We start from the raw sequence: 26834 nt of genomic DNA on the forward strand, positions 1-26834 counted from the left end.
CATTGCACCAGACCATCCAAACAGATTAAAATAAAAATGAGCAACTGCCCCAAGTGTCTAGCACATCGCAGTTGTAACTTCTCAACCAAAACTGGGAAATCTTAAATTTCTTCTCTAAGTCAGTTATACTGAACATTTGTAATATTTGTTTTTATTTCTGACTCCAAGTTAAATAAAACCTGTATTATTTGCTATGACTAAACATGAATAACTGCCAAACATTTATAAAACCTGAGTGACCACAGAAAATTCCAGTTCAATTCAGCCAACAAGTAAGAAAATACTAAAATATCATTAAAATGTGCCTTTATTTTTCTATTATAAGAGAATTCTACATAAACCAAGTTGACTTTGTTTTACAAGACTTTCCTCCCAATATAATAAATTTTCAAGATGACCATGAACAGTGTAAAGCTGTAAATTACACTTCTTGTTGAGGGCTTCAGCAAAGTTTCTTCAGTTGTTGTAATCCTGGAGAGCTTGAGCCATGAAAAGCTTGCCCAGGTTCTGTGCATTGAACTCCTTAATATTCTGGCAGTAGGTATTAATTTGACCTGTCAAAAAAAAAATAATAAACCCTTGTCAGTTTTGAAATTCAGAAAGACACCCCAGATCATAGTTTTTCAAAAGCCAAACGTGTGTGAAGCACTGAGGATTTATAGAGAAGCTACTAACTCTGCTCAACTACTCCACACTTAGGAACTCTGTATTTTCAGGATGCCCGAATATAATCGGGAAGAAGAAGAAACTAAATTAGGAGAACAGGTAAACTGGTATGTTCAAAAAAATCCCTTAATTTTCCAGCAATACTACAAACGATTTCTGAAAATATATATCACAATAGAAAGAATGAGATTCTTGCTACTGAACTGAAAGTTCTATCACATTAATTCTTCAATTTAGCTGCTCTTAAAATTCTGCTAGACTGCATTTCAGTTCTGTTCTTATGCATATGCTTTCTCTATTACAATATTTGCAATAAGTATTTTTCAGCAGCACATTGAAAATTGTGCCATTCCTCTCTGACATTCTGCTAGCCTTTTTTTTTTACCTAACATTTCACTTTATTTCAAAAATGATCAGGGTATGAAGATTTGTCAGTGCTTTACAAATCAAATGTGCCCATCAAAACATTTTTGTACTCTTACAGCTACAAGTTATTTCCCTTGTTAGCTATGAATAGCAAAACCTGAAGCCAGTTTAATCAAAATTAAGGCTGTTTAGAAAGCAAATAAACTCTCGATTTAAAGGTCTATTTGAAAGTTTTTCAGTGCCTCAGAGACAAAGAGCTAAGTTTTATTCTTTATCCACAAACTACTTCACCTAAGTTGAAGTGGATGCTTTCAATTCTTCCCCTGACTATGGTAAAAGAACAAACAAAGAAAGTGCTTTGGCTGAAAACTGTCTTTTCCTTTAAGTATAATAGTTTTCAATCCCTTCTCTCATAAGGGGTGATTCATCCTAAGCTTTCACTTTCATAAAACACACGTCTACACATATACACTCTTCAGTTGCCTTTATAAGCTCTGCTAGAGCTGAATATTTAAATACTTTAATGCTGCTAGGTTTCAGTAACTGCTAAAAACTGTAAAAACAATAGGGTTTTCTAAAAGACTCTGTAAGGAGTAATAAATCAAGAATATTCTTTCTTCTAAACACAGCACTTATTATCAGTGTGAAACTATTAAATATTAAAAAAATAATCTCTTGGTCACTTAAAAATTCAGGTAATTCAAATCCACTTTTTTTTTTAAATGTCAAAGCAGTCTTTGATGTACAGTACATCACCAAGATTTTGAATTTTCTCTCAGTACAAAACAAAATGATAGCTATCTGGTCCAAAAAGCCTGCTATAGTTAAACAATTTGCTTTCTCATGACATTTTCCAAACTTATTTCACTTAGTAGGGCACCTAGGTTGCCTGCTCTCTGTTGACACTGTGAGGTCCCAGGTATTTTTACCCTTTCAGGAGGCACAGGACAGGCACTGACAGTGCCTATGCCTGCAGCCCACCAGTGAACTGAAGAAATTGGGGGGTGTATCTCTAACTATCTATGCTTTGTTTCCATTTGTATTTTTCCTCTCCTGGCAGTGCAAGAATATGGGGATAGTTTCCCTAAATCTCTGGCCATACAAAACAAAGAAATTATCTCCACTCCATTTGAAATTAAAAACAAAACCTTCTCAGCTGCTGCAACAACCAGTTCAAACCTAGAAATATTATCAATAACGTGGGGCTGCTGTCAACTGCTCTGAATCAGAAGTTCCAGCCCAAAGAGCTTATTCCTGAGCCTTGTCTGTACAGCTCCTGGATTTCTGGAGCTGAGGGAGGGGCTGGGGCATGAGTGAAGGGGGGAGTTACACCCATTCATGGAGAAAGCCTTCCCCGTGGAGCACGGGGGAGCTTCCTTCCCCTTACAATATCAAGGATAGGATGTGGAATGCTACCAAGCCAAAGTACCATACCATAATGGCAAAGGTAATGAAAATTTAAAATGCTTTCACAGGATACTTTTTCCCCAGCAGATACTCTTATGTTAAGAGGTAATTTGAAAGCACTGCTAAACATTACCTGCAATAAGGAGTGAAGTATCATACCATAATGGCAAAGGTAATGAAAACTTAAAATGCTTTCACAGTATGTTAAGAGGTAATTTGAAAGCACTGCTAAACATTACCTGCAATAAGGAGTGACTCCATTCTTGGAGGTGGTTGTGGTGGTTTAAAAAGCTTATTGATGTCCTCCTCAGGAAGAGGGGGCTCTCCTCGGCTTTGACGCTGTATATTTTCTTGCTGACGTCTCTGCTGATACTGAAAATAAAACAACAGAATCAAAATGCAGCAGGACTTACAAAGCTGAAAAAAAAAATTCTTTTCAGATGTTTTCAAGAAACCAAGCAACCATACTTGCTTAAGCAAGTATGTTTTAAAATTACAATTTTTAATGCAATTCAGGCTACAAACGATATAATGCAATTCACAGTTTATTTCAATTCACTGGCAACAAGGCATACCCCATCCCACACAGTGGCACCTTAAAAAAGTGAAATAATGGAGAATCATATCATACTGAGGTAGTGGGGTTAACTTCTAAAATTTTTCAGAGATAAACACTGTATCTGATGGAAAGAATAGAGCATGGTTGAGAAAAGCCTCTATTGCCTCACACAATAGAGAAAAGCAAGGGTGGAATACATAGGTATGAGAAGCCACCACCTCAGAGGGTTGCACAAACCAAAAATTCTCCATTTTATGTAAGTTAAAGGTCAAAATAATATTAATGTGAAAGGGGAAGAGAACTTGATTAAATAAGATATTTGAAGCCAAAAAATATTAACTCCAAACTGAGAACAAAGTGGTGGCTGAAACCAAGCACAACGGTTCATTTCTCCCTTAATATGCTGGAATAGCAGCTTGTAAAAGTTTTTCTGCTATATATATATATTAAAAAAACATTTGTTTTCCATACTTCTCTTTGCCACAGAGATTACTCAAACTTTATAAAAATTGAGACAAACATTTCTGCAGCTATCAGATAAACATTTGTTCTTGCAAAGCTCATAAATTCAGAAACTATGTGAGATTTCATACTGCATGTGGCAGTGAGGATTCAGTTATAAAGTTTGTCTTCAAAGTCCTCACATTCAACACAAGAAAAAAGTCTTTAAGGAGACAAAGAGTACAGAGTGTTTTCTCTTGCTTACTTAAATGTATCTGTGATCCAATGAGTTTGAAAACAGTTCTTACTTGGTGGCACAATCAAATGAAGTAATTTTTTTCCAGTAGTAGTGACAAATACATGTTTTTGGACAATGTTAAAAATAAAATCTGAAATGCCCATATTTGTATGTGAATTGCATGCAGTTTCTTCTTTCTTTGCATTACCCCAATTCACTTCTCAGCAGTCTGCCTATTATTCTTTATTGAAATGGCTTGCTCTTAATCACAATTGCTCCATTCTAGAAATGAAGTTACGACCACTAAGTATGCTGCAATGAGCCACTACTAAAGCAGCTATAGTTAGTAAAGAAATTAAGTGAGACACCATGGAACCTACTTTGCTCTGCTTTTCAAAATAAATACATCCCCTTGTTGTTAACAAAAACCTTTGAAGTAGATGCCATTTTTCTATTCAAATTAGGCAACAATGGGGAAAAATTCTGAAGATAACATGCATGAAGCTTCTATGTCCTTGGGAATTCCATAGCCAGGAAAGACCACTGATCATATGCTGCTTCCCTAAAATATACCCTGTCCAAGCTGCACTTTACTTATGTGAAAAAAAACAATTTTAAAACAGTCAGTGATGAAGTTCTTTTACATGAACAACAGGTGCTCTTTTTAATTATCACTTACTGTGTGTGGCAATACCTGCAACATTTAATCTTAAAAGTGATCTGGCCCATTTTCAGTTGGCCAATATTAAATCTTGTCATATCTCTGTCTGCTAGATAAAAGAGCTCAAATTTATTCTTCATGCAGGCATCTCTTGAGTAAGCAAGTAATTTGTTAACTTATCACATTATGTGAATTCTGTTCACCAAAATTTTCTCTCCAGGCTTTCAAATAATTCTCATAGTGTTTTTTTTTCCAATTTGCCACCATCCTCCTACAGTCAGACAGAGCACTGCAGCAAGAGGAAAGAAAGTAATACTGTCTTCAAATGCCAGAATAGTTAAAGTTGGAAGGGACCTCTGGAGGTCACCTTGTCCAACCCTTCTGCTCAAGCAGGGTCACCTAGTGCTGCTCTTCATACTCAAAGATTCTCTGATCAATGGATTTTAATTCTAATTCTCTAATGCTTTGGATTTTAAAGAGGCCCTTTGGCACTAGGAATTGAAAGTCAGCATCACCCAATCAGCATCACTATTTATTGATACTAAACATGACTCAAGTGTCCTTTTCAATCCGAGAACAGTCCAACTTCTTCACAGTGCACTGGACTACACTTCTTTATTTCTAGATGCATGACTACATGTGATGGCACTAAGACACAGTTTGGTTTGGAGCAAAACTTGTAGTTTCACCTCTTTCATTTAATGAATCTCTTATTCTTGTGTCTATGATGTATTTATAAATTATTTTGGTTTATCCCAATAAACATGTAAAATAGCAAAGAAAGCTAAATCCATACCATGTGTCACTAGAAGTGAATTCATTTGGTAATTGCCCACTTACTAATCCATTTTATAAATCTTCTTGTACTGGGTTTGTGTGTCAATATTTTGGTAGCAGGGGGACTACAGGGTGGACTCTGTGAAAAGCTGCCAGAAGCTGCCCCCATGTCCCATATGGCAAACAGCAGCTGGCTCTGAGGTGGACCTACCACTGGCCAAGGCCAAGCCCAACAGGGACACTGACAGCACCTCTGGGATAAAATATTTCAGGTGGGGGGAAAAGAGGAGAAATATGCCAGCCAAGAGAGAGGAATGAGAGTATGTGAGAGAAACAACCCTGCAGACACCAAGGTCAGTGAGGAGGGAGATTCCCCTGCAGCCTGTGGGGCAGAACATGGTGAATGTGCCCTTGCAGCCCATGGAGCAGGGGAGGAATGTGAGGGGACCTGTCGCTGAGGAGGAAGGAGCAGCAGAGATGTATGATGAACTGACCACAGCCCCTGTTCCCTGGCCCCCTGCACTACTGAGGGGAAGAAGGAGAGAACGTTGGGACTGAAGTTGAACCCAAAAAGCAGGGATGGGTGAAAGGAAGATGTTTTAAGATTTGGATTCATTTCTCATCATCCTACTCTGATTTGATCGGTAATAAATTAAATTAATTACCCTAAGTCAAGCCTGTTTTGGCTGAGATGGTAATTGATGAGTGATCTCTCCCTGCCCTTAGATCAACCCATGAGACTTCCACGTTTTTTCTCCCATGCCCAGCTGAGGAGAGGAGTGATAAACTGGCTTTCTGAGGCATTTGGCACGTGGCCAGGGTTAACCCACCACACTGCTTAACAGTGTATTTTTGAAAGATCTTGCTGAGATCCCAATTCATCCGTCTTGGATAACACAACCCAAACTGTATTTTGTGGGAAAAAAATGTTCTCATTTAAGTTTCTCCATGTTACCAACCTGATGTTTCTGCTGCTGCTGCTTGCTTACGTTCCTCAGGTAGGTATTGTACTTAACAATGTCTTGGCTCATCTCATCCACTCTGTCCATCAGCAGCTGCAGGCTCTTCCCAAGATGATTACTGAAATAGGAGAAACATTCATAAAAGATTTACTACTAAAAAAATTTAAAATTAAAACTTCATTCTGTCTCTTGACCAGTATTTCTGCAATAATGGCACCATTTGCAAATTTTTAACTTCCTCATTAAACTTCCTGATTATCTTTGTTCATACTTTACATGGCATCTCCTCCTCTAGCATCTTTGCCTTACTGCAAATACCAAGTTTAAGTGTTTTGGTCTTTCCAGGAACCTCCCACTACTGAAAAAACAACGGCTTGTATGAATTTGCAGTTATAAGAGATGCAGGTCATACATACAAAAGAAAAAGTCTGATGTTTTTGTGACATGCAACCCAAGCAACGTTCCAGGAGATGTGTTCAAAGTGTTTAGTTTCAAATTGCTTTTTAAAATTTACTACCTGAATTTGGTTTTGCACAAATTTTCAATATTCTAGGAGATGTGTTCAAAGTGTTTGGTTTCAAAATTGCTTAAAAAGTCACTACCTGAATTTGGTTTTGCACAAATTTTCAACTATCCCTCTGTTAAATATTATTCTGAGTAAGAACAGTTAAATATTCTTCAGAACTCCATCTCATTAACCATGCCTGGAAGTTCAGCAGACATGGTTTGATCCTAGCTGTTGAGAGGGAGTCTGTGTCCTGTCCAGCCAGCTCCACATTCCATACCATAGGCAACATGGAAGCAGCAGGCTGGGCGTGTCCAGTTCCAGTTATGCGATCTACTGCCTTGGCCAGACAAATGCAGTCTGTTAAACAACTTTTATTGTTACCATTTTTAGCAATGGATTCAGTATTTTGCAGGAACATTCAACTTAAGGTATACCTTCCAAGTCAAAGTTTTGGAAGTTTTTAGGTTGGTGCCCATGGAGACATCCTCCTAAATTGTGTTTACAGGGTAGAGCAGAAAAAGGAGGACACTTTCTGCTCTCTATTGATCCCTTTGATCAGAAGCTGTATTGTTGGCTCTGATGTCCTACTTGGCTGAAGACCAACTCAAAAGCTAAACTTCATCTTCCTCTTCCTCAACTGAAATCTACTAATAATCACAAGTTTCTTTCCAATTTAAAGTTTGGTGCACTTCAGTGTCAGGATCACACCCTTCAGTCACTGTTTCACCATATTATCTGAGATTCTCTCTTCTTTCACAATGCTTTCCTATCATCCTACAGCCTATGGACTGGAGAAACTCTAACTGGAAGACATAGGCATAAAGTCAAAAGAGAACCACACATGTAATACTGTGCACATCCCTAAGTGCAAATTATTTCCAGAATCCATAGACCACATAGCTGGAGACAGGAGCTGATCATGCACTTAGGAATACCTGCAGAGAACAGAGCTGGAGACACCCTTATCTCTGAGTGCAAGGACAGCTGTTTCACTCACTGAGCTGCTCACTGAACAAAGGTCTGCATCAGGAACTTCAGATCACAATTTATTTATAAGCCAGATTGTTAAATTGCACTTGTGTACAGAGGCAGATGGTGTGGAGGATTTCAGCTCCACAGCAGCAAGAAAGGCGCCACTATAATAATTATTTTTAAACTTCTTGGGTTTTTTTTTTTCGGTTGAACATTTCAAGCACATGATATTTAGATCTGTGGAATATTGCCATGGCCAGGAGCGTGCATGTTTTCAGTTTTTTACAGAGTTTATACTGTATGGAATTAGTGTCAGAACTGGGTATTATCAGAAATGCCTGTATACATACACACTAATAGCCTTGTAAGGTATGTGCACAACAGAAATACATAATTATTTTACAGATAGTGTCCATGTGAAATATAGCTGGTTACAAACAATGATTTTATATGAATCTCTTTGGGACCAGCTTAGTACAACAGAGCACAGAAACAGAGAGTTATTGTCAGAAGTTGCAGTAACACAGTGTTTGCTCTCATTGCCAGGGCAACAAAAAACAGATAACTTAAACAGATGTGAACTGAGACATGAAGTGATAAGTATGTTGCAAATACAGAACCAGCCTTTCCCTCAGTTCTCATGTGGCTGATACCCTTTTTTGCTCCATCTCTTAAAAAAAGAGAAAGACAAATAGGAAGCAGTTTGTAAAAAAGTGTATGTATGATCTCTAAGCAAGCTTTATTCAGCTGAAGTTTATTCTGCTGATAAGATTTGGAAGTTAGATCCCATTGCTCCAGCCCATAACACTCATCATACACTTCATTTGCCCGAAGGCTGCTTTAGGCACCTCCATACATTGTGCATTCCCAACAGCAGATCTCAATGATCACACTGCCAGGTACCTAAATACCCTCTATGCATGAATACAATTTTAAAAAAGCTTTAAAAAAAATTATATATATATTAAGTGGTGCGAATAAGTGCTGCTTGCATCCTTATCTAGACTCACTTCCCTACAGGGCTCTGTGACTGTCAAGTGTAGACAATGCAGAGCTCAGCACTTGCATTTGTTGTTGTTCTGGGGATCAGTAATAAAGAAACTGCTTTTTCAATGGCTGCATTTCAGTCAGCAGATTCAGCAAAAGAGTCAATTAAATTGAGTTTACATTTAAATTAGTGAGTAATGCAGACCAACAGGAACAGACCTATAAAGCAAAACAGCTGGTGTTGAGAAACCAATGGCCATGCTACATGTGTTTGGGGGGGTTCTTATCACTACTTCTGACATGGTCCAGTGATCTGCAAGTGACTGAGGCATAGTAATTATCCTCCCAAAGCCTCTTTTCAGTTTAGTTTCATCTGAAACAAATAAGGTCTCAGATCACACAGTGGTGATGACCTGAAGGCACTCTTGAATTGAGCTAGAAGACAGCTCCACCTTAAGATAGCACCAGGAGACCACCACTCCTCTGGTACAGTGAATCTTCATGGAAGAAAAGTATCAGCTTTCATCACAAATTCACCCCTCTCACATGGGGACCATGTTCTTTTTTTGTGAAGAAATATATATAAGAAAAGGGGGGGGAAATTTAAAAATCAGAAAAAGTACCAGCCATGTGGATTCTTACACATCTAATGAAGAATAATCTAATCTGAGAACACTCCTTCACCACAACTGTTACCAGAATCATGGACCTGTAATCAGTGACCCACAAAACTTCTGGAAATTTATAATTTGAGACTTATTTGTGTAGCTTAGATAGCATAATCAAAAATGCCCCAAAATGACTAACACATACAAACTGCCAAAGGGAAATTGTCAAAGCCTTTTTACATCACAAAACACACTAGAAACTATAGTTTGGAAAGCAGTTGCTTGAGCTGTGCATTTTTTCTGTAACAGCCTTATATGTGATGGGATATAATTGTTTACCCACAAGGGCAGATATAAGATCAGGTCATTGACACATGAGATTCATTGTTTAACAGATTCCTTGTTTAACAGTTATCAAATACAAGGGTCAATTAATTCTGAGGGTGAAAAGTAGAAGCCTGTGAGCACAGTAGCCTAATCTGCAGATAACACTGATGGTCTTTCCTGTCTTGTTCTTTCTGCTGGTGAGACCTGCAGTTGGCAGTGATGGAATCCAGCACCCATAGAAGGAGAAAGCAACAATGGTACATTAACCAAACTCACAGATCACTCACTGCACAAGGGCATCCTCTTAGAATCTGGCTAAGAGACCTGAATGCAAGCCTTCCTCTTCTCAAGGAGTGCTCATACCACCAAAGCCTCCCTTTGCAGATGTACTGTAAGGAGAGCAAAGGTCCAGTTCACTGTTGCCAGCAAAGGCAGTTTAAGAGGTTCCACCATCAGCATCTCCCTGATTCTCCCTCTCTGCCCACAGGTTGCAGCACTCTGAGCTGTATGGATTCAGCTGTTTGCGTGGGCACACTTCAAACTCTTTCAGTGAAACAGTCTACTGTAAATGCAAAAAACACCCCCTGTTGGGGTTTCTGTTTTCTTTGGGGAGGCAGAAGGGAAGGCTGGAAGGGAGGAGTGGGAGTCTGACTTTTTCCATCAGACTATACCACAAAAGCTATTTGTACAGCCATATTATGAAACAGATGAGGAAATAAAAATCTTTGAGGGTGGGAGGGATGTAGAGATGAAATGGGGGTAGTGGGGAGAAACAAGACAAACAGCTGGGACTGGAACCTCAAACTGGCTCTGCTTCTGTAGCATTCATAATGGGGAAGTACACATGAAGCCCACATTTACTTCAGCATCTTTAATCAGAAAAGGACTCCAGACACACTTGCTAAAGGTCTAAAACACCCAAAATGAAGCTTCAAGTCAGACATCCAAGCTTCAAAGAGAAGCAGCAATTCCCATGGCTCCCAGGGCCCGTGTGCTGCTCACTGCTTTGCCTGTACCTAGGTGCAGCTCCCAGGCTCAGCTGGCACAGCCCGCGGACCTGCTCCTCTGAGACACGAGTCATGGTGCTGAAAATTTTGGGCTATAACAATCCTCAAACTGGAGATGTGCAAAACAGACAGCCCCCTAAACTTGCCTACAGTTACCATAATTGAACCCCCTCAATTACTTAATTTTATTTTGCTTCTACCATGGCTAAGGAAGATGAGAACAAGGTACAGCAAGAGGAAGCATTGGAAAATGCTGTATCTGCTGCTCATTTTTTCCACTTTCCATCAGCTCCATTGAGGCCCCCTCTCAGCCACTGCTTTTTGGGAAAGGTGCCATCCTGTACAGAATTTTCCTCCTGGTGGGAACATCTTTGGGTAGATTAGAGAAGTACTGCTGGGCAAAGCACATCTTTTGATTAAAAATGTGTATAAGGTACGTTCCCACCACTTAGCAGAACTTGTTTACATCTCAGCATTTGAGCCTGAGTTCAACCTGTGCTGTTTAAGAGGATTTTGTTTGAATGAGATATGTAAGTCAAGAGTCTTGAGTTCCATTCTGTTTTCTATTCTAACTTTGATGTGTACCTTTGGGCAACACATTTACTCTCTCTGTGTCAGGTTCCCCCACCTGCAAATTAGAGATTTTCATAATTATCTTAATAATTCGTTAAGCACATTGAGCGTTTTGAATAAGCAGTGAAATGTGTAAAGGTTAATATTGTTTTTAAAAGGCAAAGCAACCCTTCTTATGTTACTTCTGCAAAAATACTGCATCTGATGTTTGAAAAATATAACTGCCAAGTAGATGTTAGTGCAGTAAATGTTCAGCACATGTTTGCTTCCACTGACGCACACTATTAGAAAAATTGCTTGAGACAAATTGAGATATTATAGAACAACCCTATTATGAAGCTAGACCACAAAAAAGCTTTTTTTAATTTAAACTAGATCATCAATAGAATAAGGAAGAGATGGATGAGAATGAGAAAGTTGGTTGTAATTATTTCCCTGCAGATCTGGAACATTATCTGACAGGATTTTAATTCTTGAGTCTCTATCAAAAGACTGGCAGTACTCCAAGGTCTTCAAGACGTTTTGGTCCTTAAGAGTAACAGGATAACTGTTTGAGTAAAAGGCCTTTACTTGCTATTACTTGCTAACCCTGTGCTAGTCTGCCTTCAACCTCTTTGTCTAGAGTACTTGAGTCAATTCACATTTCACAAGAGAAACACAACTTTATGTCCAAAAACGTAAATTATTATATACAATTATCACAAATATACTTCAAATGGAGAAAGAGTCTAAGGTGCAAGAAAAGTGCCTCAAATAGGTAGAGCTTTAAACTCAGACAAGGTGGGTGGCCGAACATGTGAGAATCTTGATGAAGCAAATTCTCCAGAAGAGAGGAACTACAGGTAAATAATTTTATTGCCAAAATCATTGCTTCAGAGAGTACAGAAGTTTAGGGATGCTCCCAAGGAACTGAAAAAGCCCCCCAAAAAGCCCAGCAGATCCTAGACTCCAAAGAAATCAAACAACAACAAAAACCCAAACAAAAATAAAAACAAACAAAACCTCAAACAAAAACAAAAAAACACCCCACAATCAAACAAAACAAACTAAGACAAAAACCAAAACACAAGGCCAAATGCAAAAAGTAGCTTTGAAGTTACTGTCAGCAACAGCAAAGTTAAGTGAGGAAGATACACACCAAAAATTAAAAGTTATTATCTGAAATGTTTTAGCCTAAACTGCTGAAAGACAAAAATAAGAAACTGTAAAAATAAAACTCCAGAATAGTGGAGGTTTGAACTCCCTACTTCAGGTAATATATACTTTGACAGAGTAACCTTGGTAGCTGAATGCAAGTAAAAACTAGCTAAATATTTCAGCAGGCAGTACAAGTCACCTAACCTTGAATAAACAAGCATCAAAATGCTTTAATTTCCCACCTGCTTTATACTAATATAAGATATCATTGAATGTAACCTGCCTGGTAACTAAAAGCAGCTATCAAATATTAAACAAATGACACATACAAAAACCTCCAAACAACCCAATGGAGTAATTCCCAAAACTTTCTCTCCTTCAAACCAAACTAAGCACCTTATGTTCCTCAAAGAGACCAGGTGAGCTTCAAAAATCTCCCAGGAAAGTCTGTTTTTAGTTTCAAGCTGGTACTTCTCTTGTTCACTTCTTGTTCCCTTTACTGATATGAAGACCAACACAAAAGCCTCTCTTGCACCAGACATTTAACACCAGAAGGGAAAGTAATTTGTACATTTCTTATCTTTTATCTTGAGTCAGGACAGTGGCACAGAACAGTTACTACGTAAGAACTAAAGGTGTGATTTGTGGTCTGTTTAAATTACTTTCCATTTCCAGAATTGTACTGTGCCATGAGCAGTAGCCCTTACTAGATCCAGGGTGCCATGCAATCCCAGCCCTTTATATAGGAGGAAACCCAAAGAATCAAATGAGGGCAATGCTGCCAGGCCTCCTGGAAACCTTCTGTATCCTCAGCATGGTCCTCATTTTCACCACAAAATGATAGAGCTCACAAGGAATCAAACCATTGTCATCTCCTACATCCAGTCCTCACCCACTCCTCAAATGGGAAAAGCTTTGTGATCTTTGACCATGGAAAGAAAATGACTTACAGAACGCCTGCAGAGTCAAGCACACTGAGTATCTCAGCAAGAATTCCTCACTTCATTAATCCCAACGTCCAAAGTAACAACTTCACTGGACAGAATTACTGACTCAGTATTACCTGTGGCATTTGTAAATACCCCAGAAGAGTTCAACCTTATATCCGTTCTCTCTTGATCACTTTCTCTAAAAGCTATCAGACCCCTCTGAACATCCACATAGGCTCAAGCAGAGAAAGTGGAAAATTTCTGCCAACTTAGGCAACACAGGGACCACTAGAAATACATACCCATTAACTTGAGCCTTACATGATGGGGGAGGGAAGGGGAGCAGGAGAAAAAAACGAAAAAAGGCCACTGGGATCCGAATCTTGGCAGACAATAACTTGATGCCAAAGTGAAGTGTTTTACCCCAAAAACCTATTAATGAATGCAACCTAGCTTTTACATGCAACACGATACTGCATTATTTTGTGTATCTCATTATTTTGGCCAGACCGATAATAATCCAACTGTATTGTGTTGTCTAAGATTTAAATACTGCCCAATTTTTGATCATACTGCTATAAGTCAAGCCTACTTTGTTATCAAAAGTGGATTTTCAGACCAAAGTGCTACAAGAAGAAAACGTTATTCCTAGACAAAGTTATGGGAAGATCATTTTAGAAACTCTTAAAATAATTTCCAACATCATGAATGCTGTATGTCATGACAATCAGTGGCATTTTTACCAGTTTATCAGAGCCTTTATTATTTTATTTTCAAATTCATCCTGCTACCAAAGTAGAAGTAATGCAATTTCTTTTTAATTAAAATAATTTATGTAATTACTAACAAAATAGCTAACAAACCCTATTTTTATAGAACTATTTGCCTGAAATTTCTGAGTGCCTACATTTTCCTGAAAAAACACACTCTTCTGAAACATTTATACATTTCAAACACTGCAAGAATATGAGGATTAGAGACTGAATTTAGTCCTTGAATCTAATGCTACAGTTTTAGCATGCAGTTTTTCCTTCAGCAAAAAGAACATGAAGGGTAAAGTGTTAACCCCATTAAAAGTCAAGGCAAAGCTTCCATGGTCTGTAATGAGACTGGGATTTCACCCAAGGTGTTAAACTGTGGTTTGGGAAAGCGAATAAAAGTACATCCATTATTGTAACAAGTACTTACCTGCTAGCCAGACTGAGCAACTCATGTCTATCGGCTACTGCGGATTTCTTTTCCAGTTCCCACAACATCACATTGATCAGGTATGAATTCTTAATTACAATAGGCACTTCTTCAAACATATTTTCATATGCAATATTGGCTTTTTTCAAGCTGTGAAAAAAGTTACAGAATAATTACTAATATAAACGGTATCTCTCTTATTCTCTTTGTTGAATTGTTGCTCCAACAAACAACAGTTTTGTAAAAATTCTTGATTTTCATAGTTCCACAATTAAACAAGAGCCAAGTTTTGTTAAGAAAGCATTTGCATGGCAAAACCTCACGTTTACGAAGACTAGGAAAAGCTGCTCTAGGAAAAATTCTCAGAAGACAAGCAGCTGCCTTGCTTGTTAATAGATTACCTACGTGAAAAAGCCTCCAGCAAGAGACTGCACTGAGAGGATTAACTCTGCCCCTTCCAAAATATTTTACTAATTTTCCTGCCATCAGCATTTCTTGAGCAGAACTAAACAGTTAGTTACCACATGATGCTAAAATACCTTTAAATATCATAACTATTAAAATGAAGAACTATTTTCCCACTAGATGAGTAAGTAAAATTTTTACTGACCAAACATGTAGATTCACAAAATATTGTATGTTTTGGAATAACTCAATTCTGTGGTGAATATTAAAACATAAATTTTCAGTGTGTATTTTTTTATAATATACACATAAAAAAAAGCTATTGCTGTTGCTTTATAATAAAGTAAATAAAGTAGACAGTAATATTTTTCATAAAATATAGATATAAAAGCATGATTTAGAAATTTCTAAGGAAATAGAGCCTTAACTGGTTTATATTCATACTGGATTTTGGAACAAAAACTTTTGCTTTTTGCCTCCACCCCCTCTTTTTTTGACTGATTACGGAATTGTTTGTTCATCATTACAGTTTAAGACACCAAGCAATGAAATGAATACATTTTTCCTCAACAAAGTGATTTTAACAAGTTGTTTGTGCTTTTGCTATTGAACACCAAGCAGTTGGAGGCAAAGGATGCTAAGGCCTACATCTGTAACAAGTAGCTAATCTTTTGAAAAAGAGTAATTATCCTACTTTACTCCAGAAGACTTACAATATACACATAAAAAGCTATTGCTGTTGTTTTATAATAAAGTAAATAAAGTAGACAGTAATATTTTTCATAAAATATAGATATAAAAGCATGATTTAGAAATTTCTAAGGAAATAGAGCCTTAACTGGTTTATATTCATACTGGATTTTGGAACAAAAACTTTTGCTTTTTGCCTCCACCCCCTCTTTTTTTGACTGATTACGGAATTGTTTGTTCATCATTACAGTTTAAGACACCAAGCAATGAAATGAATACATTTTTCCTCAACAAAGTGATTTTAACAAGTTGTTTGTGCTTTTGCTATTGAACACCAAGCAGTTGGAGGCAAAGGATGCTAAGGCCTACATCTGTAACAAGTAGCTAATCTTTTGAAAAAGAGTAATTATCCTACTTTACTCCAGAAGATGGTGTCCACATGGGGAGTTAATTTGGAACAAATACACTGGAACAGCTTTCCAGAATACCTGTTCTATTTTAATTCTGGGGGGAAAAAAGAGCTTAAAGACAGGTTAGCTATTTCCCTCCCTCCATTCATTTTCTTTTCCTGTTTTTGGCTCTGCTCCCTCCCATGGTCCTTGCAGCACACCCTCTGAGTAGCCCCAAACCCAGCACGGGTGCCCCCACTTCTGGAAATGCCCAGCCAGCCTTCCACACTCCTCAGCCACTGTGCCACTGCACGCCTGTCACAGCCCACACAGGTCTGTTTTCCCCAGCACACACTGTTACATGAGATGTTAAAATACAGCATTCCATCATCCCAGGGACCGTTCTGCATCCCAATAATTCAGCAAACCCTAGGAGAAAACATCATTTGAAGTTACTTACGCTTCTGGAGAGAAGTCTTTTTCCTTGCAAACTTCCATCAATTTGGGAGTCAGCCTATATGCCTTCAGTGACAAAGACCCTTGGGCAGTCTTAATGGGATCTATTATTAAAAATGGAAGGAAGCTTATTATTACCAAACCCAGACTGCCTTTTTCTTTTTAAATATCTGAATACATAAACAGGAGGAAAATTACTAAGTAGTCCTGGTGAAAAAAAAATAACACAACAAACACAGAAAAGACACTACAGCAGAGGCAGTCCTACTGCACTGCTACGTAAAATACAACCAATAATATAAAGTGATGCCAATTAGTAAACTTAACTTGGAGATCCATTCTACTTGTATTATTTCCCCATTAAAGGTCCAATTCACATTTCCTTTTTTTTTATATGAACTGTCCACAGAACTTATGTAAGAGTGAGTTCATTTAAATAAAGATTCTTCCTTCCAGTCATTCTGCAGTAAATGAAAATATTCCTTAAACAACATTTTATATTAAAAAAAAGTAATTTCAGAGTAGCAATAAGCTAATGCAGATCAAGCTGCCATGCCACTTTGTGCATGACAATGTAACTGGTATATACAAAAATTCTTTTTCCTTGACATACTCTGCTGCATTTAGGGGGAAATTTTCTAAACAAACTGTTACATTCCTTGGACAAAGAAGCTTAACACTTGCAGCATGATAACAGCTGAAGCATGCCAACACAAGAATAAAAGCTGTGTTAACATTCATGTTGTCTGAAACTTAACACAGTAAAACTTTTAGCAATCGGTGATAAAATGAAAACCAAAATAGACTGAAACAAGTGGAAAATTCATCAAGGTCTGATGATGCAATGTTTCCAGCCAATATAAGTATACTTTAACAACTTGTTCTTTACTGTAATCCAATTGTTAACATACTGAAACAATTTTGGGGCAGCTCATAAGATTGATCGTATTCATTAGTATTTTTTCTGACAGATACTCAGGACGTTACATTTACTTCTCAGCTGGAAACTATATGCAAGTCTGCCAGATATGGCAAACTGTGAGTGTTTGGGGAGGGGGAGGCTATAAAGCTGTTAAATTGCCTACGGTTCTGATACAGCACAGAACATCTGGTCTGGAGAGCTTGAGGAAACACCATTAAATAGGCAGAAAAGAAAAAAATCTTTGTGCTAAGAAACAGTCCAGGTTTTGTATGCTTCTGTCAGAGGTATTAAAAAAACTTGGCAATTCGTGTGATGATTGGTCAGTCACGTACAGAGCCAGACACGCTAGCAAGCGGGGTTTGTTAGACATCTGGTCGGGTTCCACCAGCCCCTTCCACGAGGGAGGGGAGATGAAGGAATAAAAATGAAGCAGCTACTCCAGCATTCCAAAACGTACACATCAGGGCTCTGATAGCAAGAAAAATAAACAGAAAGAAGGAAACCCTGTCTAGACTTAGCTGCTGCTGAGGCTGCCGTAGACACAGGGTTGGTATTTACTCGAAAAGGCCTGCCAGGCTACTCTTACAGGCAAAAGACAGAATACAAAAATAGTAGTAATAATATTAAGAGGGGAAAAGAGTAATAAAGGAAACCTCATACTAACCGTAAATGAGAACTACAGACTCCTCAATTGCATGCTGGTAACTGAACTGGGAGTCCAGGAGGGCACGGGTGACAAAAGAGCCATAGTATGTGGACTGGTACCAGCCAACGTGAAGATGATCAATGTTTACGTGGCGCAGGCTTCGCATCATTTCCATCTGGTATTGGACTGGATTAAATAAAAAGCATGTTAAAAAAGTAAACTTACACAATCAGTACTATTTAAAGAGAAAGCTTGATATTAAATGAGTAAATTGTATTTCATTTTCATTTTTGCAACTGCCTAGAAATTTGTTTACTCACTGGACTGTCTTCATTAAAACCCAGAGTTTCCTCAGAGAATGAGAGTAAGACCAGCCTGAGTAAGCAGACTTTTCAGCTGCAGTTAATTGCTAAAGTGATCAACAAACTGTTACACGTCATTTACAGTATGCATTACCTTCTGCATTCATAAAAAAAAATGTGATACTGGGTTTCATTAAGCAGTAACATTTCACCATTTAGTAACAAAGACTTATTGTGATTTAAGTTGCAATACTGTCTGGAATTAGGCAACTTGTGGAATCAAAAGGAGAATTATTTAATGAATACATGAAATAGATTATAAACTGTCTTTTTCAGAACATGAAACTACATTTTCAGTATCAGAGCTTGGGGAACCAGCTATAGCTGTTAGATAGTTTTGACTGCATTTTATTTCCAATTTTTAACACTGTTTATTCTTTTTAGGTGTATATAAATGCAAAGGATGCATGCATGTACATATTATTGTTTATAACATACATATATCTAAATACAGAAAGTTACCTTAAACATATAGTAGAGAACATATTTTTGTAAGGTTTTTTACACCAACAGCTGTAATGTTTTCTTGTACCAAGACAAAAATTCTATTTCTATTAAATACTCCATTCAAACAATCACCTTCATGGAAGAGAGTTCTGTTCAGGAACATCTAACATAATCCCATCACACAGAACAACACACTTTATCACTGATCAGACCTTTTAAACAGACAGACACTGTGCCTGCTGGTTAAATTTAAGGAAAGAGAAATCATTGTGATTATCAGATGAACCAACATTAGGAGCCAACTCACAGGAAATCAAATTCAACAACACTACACAATCCTTAAGTTTTGTCTGCAGCTGCAAAAATTACAAAGATAACACACACACACCCCATGTGTTCATTTTTGGTAATTTTTTTCAAGGCTTCTCCTTGTACTGATGCAAATATGATATTCATTATAAAAGAGAGAAACACAAATTAATTAGCCATGGAATGTGCTACATTTTCAGAACCCACTTCGTATCCTTTAAAAAGGGGGGAAAATATCCACACATATTATTTAAAGATATGAGGAGACATTCTTCAGGACTGGACAAATATTTTTCCAACTTATCACTCACCCTTGCAGCACAAACTACATTCTGCAGTCTTCTTAACTTGCCTTTTCATTAAACTGCCCTATCTGTCTGACTGTTGTATTGAAGTAACCTTTAAACACTTACAGAAACCCTTGCAGACTTCTATGAGTATGTGCTGGTGATTGCATTCTATACCACAGTATCTTAACAAGAATTACTTGAAATTTATGTTTCATCCATAAATGATAATACAGCATCCCAAAATACACCATGATAATACAGCATCCCAAAACTAACACAGGAAAACCACCCGGGCTCTGTTCTGAAATGCCCTAACACAGCCAGTGCAGGAGAGGCCTGCTCGACGTGGGTGTCTCTAAACCAAGGCAAATCTGGAGATGCCTCTACACTCTTCAGGGCAGCCTGCACAATTGATCAAACAGCTATTTCCAAGTCAGAATGAAAACCTTTCCCCTTGCCAGACCTAAGCAAGCTCATTGTACTACTTCCAGAAACAGAGGCCAGGCTGAATGAAGCTACTTACCCAGAGCCCAATGCTTTTGCATCTCAGTGTTCAGCTCAAAAGCAAAGATCTAGTTTGTCAAAGAGGCTCTGTCCTTGAACTTTAAATGTTTTTGTGGATTTTTTGGAGGTGAAGATGGTACGTTTCTAAATTTTATAATTAAAACAAGAACACAAACCTCTCCCAAAACAAAGACTCCTCATGTAAGCATAATTTTGAATTTAAAAAGTATATCCAATTATTAAATGTAGCTAGAATAAACTCTTTTGGTTAAAAGAAGCTTTTCAAAAGTATATCTGTGTAGATAGCAAGAATTACTTGTTTCTCACGACTTGCTACAACATGCTAAAAATGAAATTATAGTTAGATCCTTTGTAGCCAAATGAAGTCATTAAGAGGAAAAACTAGAAAGGATTTTCAAAAGCAGCTGAAACAGATAAAGGATTTTGTGATAATTAAATTAAATTAAATGTGGTCTTTTAGATAGCTGAGCTAGACTTCTGGCAGTGGTGGACTTCTTGTAATGTGGACACTCTCAAAGTAGAGGTGGTCATGTAATGATGTGGGAAAGATACTTAGACATAGATTCCTATAAAATCATGTGGCTGATACATCCAGATAATTTCCACCTTGAGAAGTGTAATATTCAAGAGCAGGAAAACATCCAGATTTTTTACAAACTTGAATAAAGGCTTATATCATGCTCTCAAGTGCTCTTCTGAGAGCTAAATGGTAACAAAGTTCCAGGACAAGTTCTTTTCTTAAACACAGTACGCCCAGCAACATGTAAGAGATGTTACACAATGCAAGAGATACTATCCAGAAGAAAAAGGACTCACTGAAAACCATCCAGATTTCATGTCAGCAATTCCTCCTCTCATGACTGTTAGCAGTTAGATGATAATGAAGGCAATAGTGGAAAAAATGTCAAAGAACCAATAAAGCATCAATAGCTAACATCTTTGCCTTGGGAAAACAACTGCAGAAATTAAAACATGATGCAGTCCCCACCAGGGAGAAATGGAAACTCTTTTAACCAAACATATATATTTTATAACATGTATTAGTAGCTAGATAGCTCCAACAAGCTGCCAACTTGCACAAATGGGTAACAGCCCCCAAGCTGCTTTTGTTGATACCGTTACCACTGTTTCTTTACATCGTTTGCCCAATCCACAAAACGTCATCTTTTTACCTAGAAGCTTAGCACAGACTGGGCGTCTCTCCATCTATTTATTACTCAATCTGCCAGCATTTGGGACAGTTGTGCACTTTTTCACGTCACAGTTCCTCCCAAGTCACTCTGCAAAGCTGACACTGAAGGAGCCACTTAGTCTGAAGTGCCCAGAACTGAGGTGAGCAAAGGAAAGGGCAGGGGAACAGCCAGAGCAGGATGCTGCCTCCTTCTCCTGCACATTTAGACAGTGTACCTACATTTTAAAACAAACTATTTGTTCAGGGATGTCCTTATGATGAGGAAAGGAAACAGCCACACCTGCACTTCCCAAGGGTGCTGCTTGCTCTGAGAACGTGCAAACTCTGTCTCCTCAGCCATCAAAGCTCTCCCGAGCACTCGAGATTCTTAGATCTTTAAATTTTTTTAAAATATTCTCTCTTTTCTTATTATTAAAAAACAACACCTCCTACCTCTAAAATGGCAATTTTTAGTTTGCAAAAAATGGGCAGGGGGAGGGAGCTAGAAAGGATTAAGGAAGCTAGAAAACATTACAATAATACGTCTAAAGCAAGCAAAGTGCAAAACTATACAAGAGGGGGTTTTGTTTGAAAATTACTGACTTGTGTGGATTTGTATTACCAAAATGCCTTGACTGAAAAATCTTGACAGTAAACCCTATTACAGTAGTTTATTTGTTTTAATATTTACCGTAAAATATTTTTTAAAATAATAGAATAACAAAGACATTTTTCTTTTCTAGAAAGTATTGCCAATATTAGAAACTTTATCTGGGCTTTACCATATATATGAGATATATACCCTACCTTACCAACAAAAAACACCCTCAAAAAAACCCAAACCAAATAAAAAAAAAAAACCACAACCAGAAGAAAAAATACATAATATATCAGATACAAGACAAAGAATTGAACCCTGATGTAATGGCCCATTCAACACTGGTACAATTTAGCCATGTTTTCTATACTTTAAAATATCTTGTCAGTAATTTCACTATTTGAAAACCTAATTTCAGAATAGGTCAAATCAGCTGAAGCATTGAAGAAAGGTCCATCATTATTCTAAAATGCAAACAAATCTAAAACCCTAGAGCTGAAAGGCAACCAGCAAATGATGCAAGTTTACTTATTACTGAACTGTTTCTTTACCAAGAAAAATTAATTAGAATTCACCTCTCGTGGGATCACATATGCATGTTGCTACAATTCAGTATTTAAATAGTGACTGTTATCATCAGAGGAGATGCATTTCAGCCTGGCCACATTCAGACTATCAGTAACTATTGTGACATGCGAAACCCACGTGCCCAATAGTGACCCCAGAGGCAGTGTATTTGGTGACCCCTCACCAGCTCAAGGCCTTAATTTCCAAAAGATAAATTAAGTTGATACACCTTAAGAAATTTGATTTTAAGAGCAGCAATCCACATGCTTCCTAAAAAGCCACACCCCATTGAAATGGAAGGACTCTGTACCAGTTAGGTGCCATAGACTGACTGGTTTTATGCTGCTCATCACCAAGCTTGCTGCAGTGGACCCTGTGCAAAAGAAGTAACAACCAACTCTAAGCTACAAACCACTAACATCTGTGTAGCCTTTGGTCTGCCACTCACAATTTAGTGCTTGCCTCAACTACAATTCAGTCCTTAAATAGTGACTGTTATCATCAGTGGAGATGCATTTCAGCCTGGCCACATTCAGACTATCAGTAACTATTGTGACATGTGAAACCCACGTGCCCAATAGTGGCCCGGAGGCAGTGTATTTGATGACCCCTCACCAGCTCAAGGCCTTAATTTCCAAAAGATAAATTAAGTTGATACACCTTAAGAAATTTGATTTTAAGAGCAGCAATCCACATGCTTCCTAAAAAGCCACACCCCATTGAAATGGAAGGACTCTGTACCAGTTAGGTGCCATAGACTGACTGGTTTTATGCTGGTCATCACCAAGCTTGCTGCAGTGGACCCTGTGCAAAAGAAGTAACAACCAACTCTAAGCTACAAACCACTAACATCTGTGTAGCCTTTGGTCTGCCACTCACAATTTAGTGCTTGCCTCAACCCGTGTTTCCAAAATTTAAGTGTGCCCAAAGAGCAGAAGTTGCATTGCCTTCAGGAGGGCAGGTCACTGGTTCAAGAACTAAGTGGACCTTCACTGCTCCCTCACCTCCTACAGCCTCCTCACAAAGACATGCTCAGGAGAATTAATCTGAGGATGAATATTGCTTCCTCAAAAAATGCTGAGCACCCAGAAGACAGATGAAGTAAAACTACTTAAAATTTAATCAAGATTAGGCATACTGTCCAAGGGACACAAAAGTCCATCAGAAGAGACAGCACACAGGTTCTGTGCCGACACTTCTCTGAATTTAACTAGCAACATGAACATGGCAAGTTTTGCTTAATCTGGTCGAAATATACTGAAAAACCCCCCAAATATTCCTTTTATAGCACTGCTATTAATGTGGGTTGTATTTTTGATGCAATAATTTATCTGTTTTGAAGTGCTACCATGTGGCAGCATGCGTACTGAACAAGTGCTGTACACTTCGCAGCACAAAAAAATTTGCGTTTTTCTATACATATTAACTTTGCCAAACCACATGTATGCTTCAGACAGTATCTTCAATGACTAAACCAAGTTAGCAGATGCTAGTTCAAGGAACCAGCGTATGCATTTGAAAAGAAGGAAAATTGATTTATTTAATTTAGCACAGAGAATTATGGAGACAACAGATTAATTCGTTTCCCTCCACACACACAATCTCAATTAATTGTCTAAAAAGCTATGAATCACTATAACTGCATCTATTGATAACAATTCCAATTGTGAAGACACAAAAAAAGAGAATGCCACAACCAACTTGTTATGGTTAAAAAATACAACTAAAAAGAATGAGAAAAGAAAAACAAGAATTCAGAATTAATTCCAGTAAAGACAATGTTTCATCTGAAAAAGCCTTTAGATACTGTTGAAATATATTTCTCTGTCCAAAGTGTGCACTACATATGCATACAAATATTTACAGATTTTTATCTATATCCAACCACCTCATACATAAACATTTCTCCCAAGACAAATGCACAAGCTCAGTAACTTAACAATTCTCCTATTCACAGAGAAAAAAAATTAAAAGTAAATATTGCCTTCCTCAATAATATTAATTTCCTCCTCTGAAATATCAAGTCAGGGTTACAAAACAGTGCTCTATTTTATGCACTTTTGCTACACAGGGCTGAAAGCACCTGACCTCATCTAAACCTGGAAGCTAAGCAGACCAGGCTCTGAGGGTAGCTGGATGGGGGAAAAAAAAATCACGTGAAAATAGGCAAAAGTCCAAGAGTCATAGTCATAAGAGCACTAAACAAAAAGCAAGTCAAAAGACTTAATTCTACCCCATTTTAATTGCTAAATTGAAAAATGAAAGAAAGGGTAGAACATATCGGGCCAAATCACAGAATCACTATCACTAGGTTGGAGGAGATCTTCAAGATCATCGAGCCCAACCCAGCCCTAACACCTCAACTAGACCATGGCACCAACTCCCACATCCAGTCTTTTTTTAAACACATCCAGGGATGGTGACTCCACCACCTTCCAGGGCAGACCATTCCAGTATTTTATCACCCTTCCCGTAAAAAACTTTTTCCTAATATCCAACGTATATTTCCCTTGATGCAGCTTGAGACTGTGTCCTCTGGTAGTGTCAGTGCTGCCTGGAGAAAGAGACCAACCCCCACCTGATGACAGCCACCCTTCAGGGAGTTGTAGAGAGTGAGAAGGTCACCTCTGAGTCTCCTTTTCTCCAGGCTAGACAACCCCAGCTCCCTCAGTCGTTCCTCACAGGACTTTGGTTCCAAGCCTCTCACCAGCTTTTTTAAGGAATTTTGTGTTCTAATGAGTTAGCAACAGAGGAAGAAAAACTGAACATTCACAAATTTTCACTTTCTGTACAGGCTATGAGATAAATTGGCTACCAATCTTTAGAAATCCCCTGCTTCTATGCCACCAACACTACTGCCCTAGTAAGAGCCAACCTCTTCTGAGTGAATGCTTATTACAGCAACTGAGGCTTCGCTAGTACCTTCATGTTTTTCTAAAACAAAAAGGTCTTTGCTTTTATGAGAAAGAATGAGAGAAACAGAAAAGGAAAGACTCTTCAGTACCAATTCATTATGTACGTTCAATAAACTCATTCATTTTTAACCTTGATCACAACTCAATGTTAGTTTTATGACAGCACTCTGTGATATTAATTGTGCTCAACAGAATAAAGTACAGGACACCCAGAGGAGATATCACAATCAGTAGGTAAACAGTGAAAAGTAACAGAACATAATAAAAATAAAAACCAACATTTGGAGTGCTTCTGTCAGGAGATACTAACCCAAGTGTAAGCATGTACCTCCAGACTGTTTTTTACTACCAGAGCACAGTCCCCACCAGAGCTGATGACCACAGCCCTGGTATTATTAGGGACAGGGAGAACTGTTCTGGGATCAGGGACACCCCAGCAATGACTGCCCATGACTATCTTGCCACTTTGCAGAGGTGGCTCCAAGCCATAGCCAGCAGAAGGACAGCTGACAGCTCCTGACCAAGCAGGGCAAGGTAGGAAAGGGCAGCTCTGTCACTGGTGGGAATAAAGGATGAGGACAAGTTTTGAGAGCAAATGAGTAAAACGAGGGAAAGGGAGCACCAGGATGTGCGTGACAGGACAACGGGAAAGCAGAAAATGGAAGCACACCACTTCCTGCACATGTGCTGGCACTCACCCAGGGTTTTCTGACAGTGGGTTTGGGGCTCTGGTCTAAGCACACAACCAGTGAATTAGGAGGCAATCAAACCCATCAACCTATTACAGCATTTTATTAACACATGAGCAAACACTCAGATAAGCCTTTGGACAAGCTAAATCTCTATGACCACACAATTCAAGATAATGGAAACTTGTCCTGTTTTCAAATAAGTACATCCAAGCCTCAAGACGACTCTAAATACAATGGGTAGGACTGTCAAGATAACTTGTGAAATTGTCTTCTAATGTATGCAACATTATTCCAAAGGATAAAAGCATCATAATACTATCTTTCAGAAATATTAAAACACTGAGTTTTCAAAAAGCATTTTCAATTCAGAAATCCACTACAAACTAGCATCTTGAAATAAAGTTAAAATCAAGCAATATAATTCAACTATTTTGTTGGCAATGATTATCAAGAAGAAATGGCCAAAAGAAAAAGCAACGTATCTGAAGGCTTTCTGCCATATTTTTGAAGTATTTTTTTCACATTTATCTAGAAAGATCCGTCTTCACAGATCTTACAACACTAGCCAATTAATACTCCATCTCTTTCCATAGGGCAGGTAAATACTATTCTTGTCCAAGCATCCATCTGGCTTACTATACTACTATTTCTACATTGATTGAAGACAAACTTGATAAGAGATCGAAATCTTTATCCAGAGAAAAAGTTTCAGTCAGCCTACATTGTCATGACAGCAGTAAATTGTACTACTAAAAATGCCATCTGTTCAGCCTAAAGCTTGCTTTCCTTGTAAGAAGGCAGGAAGATGATATCTCATTTCCTAATAAACATCACATGCTAATGAAAGCATCAACTGTTTTCTATTAGGAGTGTATTCCCATGAACTTCAGCACCTTGAAGCCTTTACTTACACCAATTTTGTCCAGTATCATTCTAGCTGCTAACATGCAAAGGTGGATTAAAGGCATGAAAAGGAATTAGCATGGTCAAAAAACAACTCTGTGTTACAGTAACCTCATATCTAACAAAGCACATTCTTTTTAAAAAAGTTGTTTTTTTAAAGTTTCCTAAGATATCCTTAACTTTAACAGGTTTGTTTACTCTAGCGAGGATACATTTAACAGGTAAAAGCCCTTT

The 26834-nt window shown here is 38.0% G+C and overlaps 1 protein-coding gene across 1 annotated transcript in view; it reads right to left on the bottom strand.

Annotated features, from left to right (window-relative positions):
• Nucleotides 1–289: 289 nt before the first annotated feature.
• The window catches only part of EIF3H (eukaryotic translation initiation factor 3 subunit H), an 88021-nt gene continuing 61476 nt past the window's right edge, over nucleotides 290–26834 (bottom strand). The window contains exons 3-8 of the mRNA XM_039715465.1: nucleotides 17840–18007; nucleotides 16258–16357; nucleotides 14314–14463; nucleotides 6075–6195; nucleotides 2679–2811; nucleotides 290–554 (exon numbers count right to left, since the gene is read on the bottom strand). Coding sequence (XP_039571399.1) covers nucleotides 457–554; nucleotides 2679–2811; nucleotides 6075–6195; nucleotides 14314–14463; nucleotides 16258–16357; nucleotides 17840–18007 — 770 coding nt within the window. The 3' untranslated portion in view covers nucleotides 290–456. The remainder of the gene's footprint in view (nucleotides 555–2678; nucleotides 2812–6074; nucleotides 6196–14313; nucleotides 14464–16257; nucleotides 16358–17839; nucleotides 18008–26834) is intronic.

This window comes from Passer montanus, unplaced genomic scaffold (assembly GCF_014805655.1).
Source record: "Passer montanus isolate IOZ18808 unplaced genomic scaffold, ASM1480565v1 scaffold33, whole genome shotgun sequence".
Classification (NCBI taxonomy): Eukaryota; Metazoa; Chordata; class Aves; order Passeriformes; family Passeridae; genus Passer; species Passer montanus.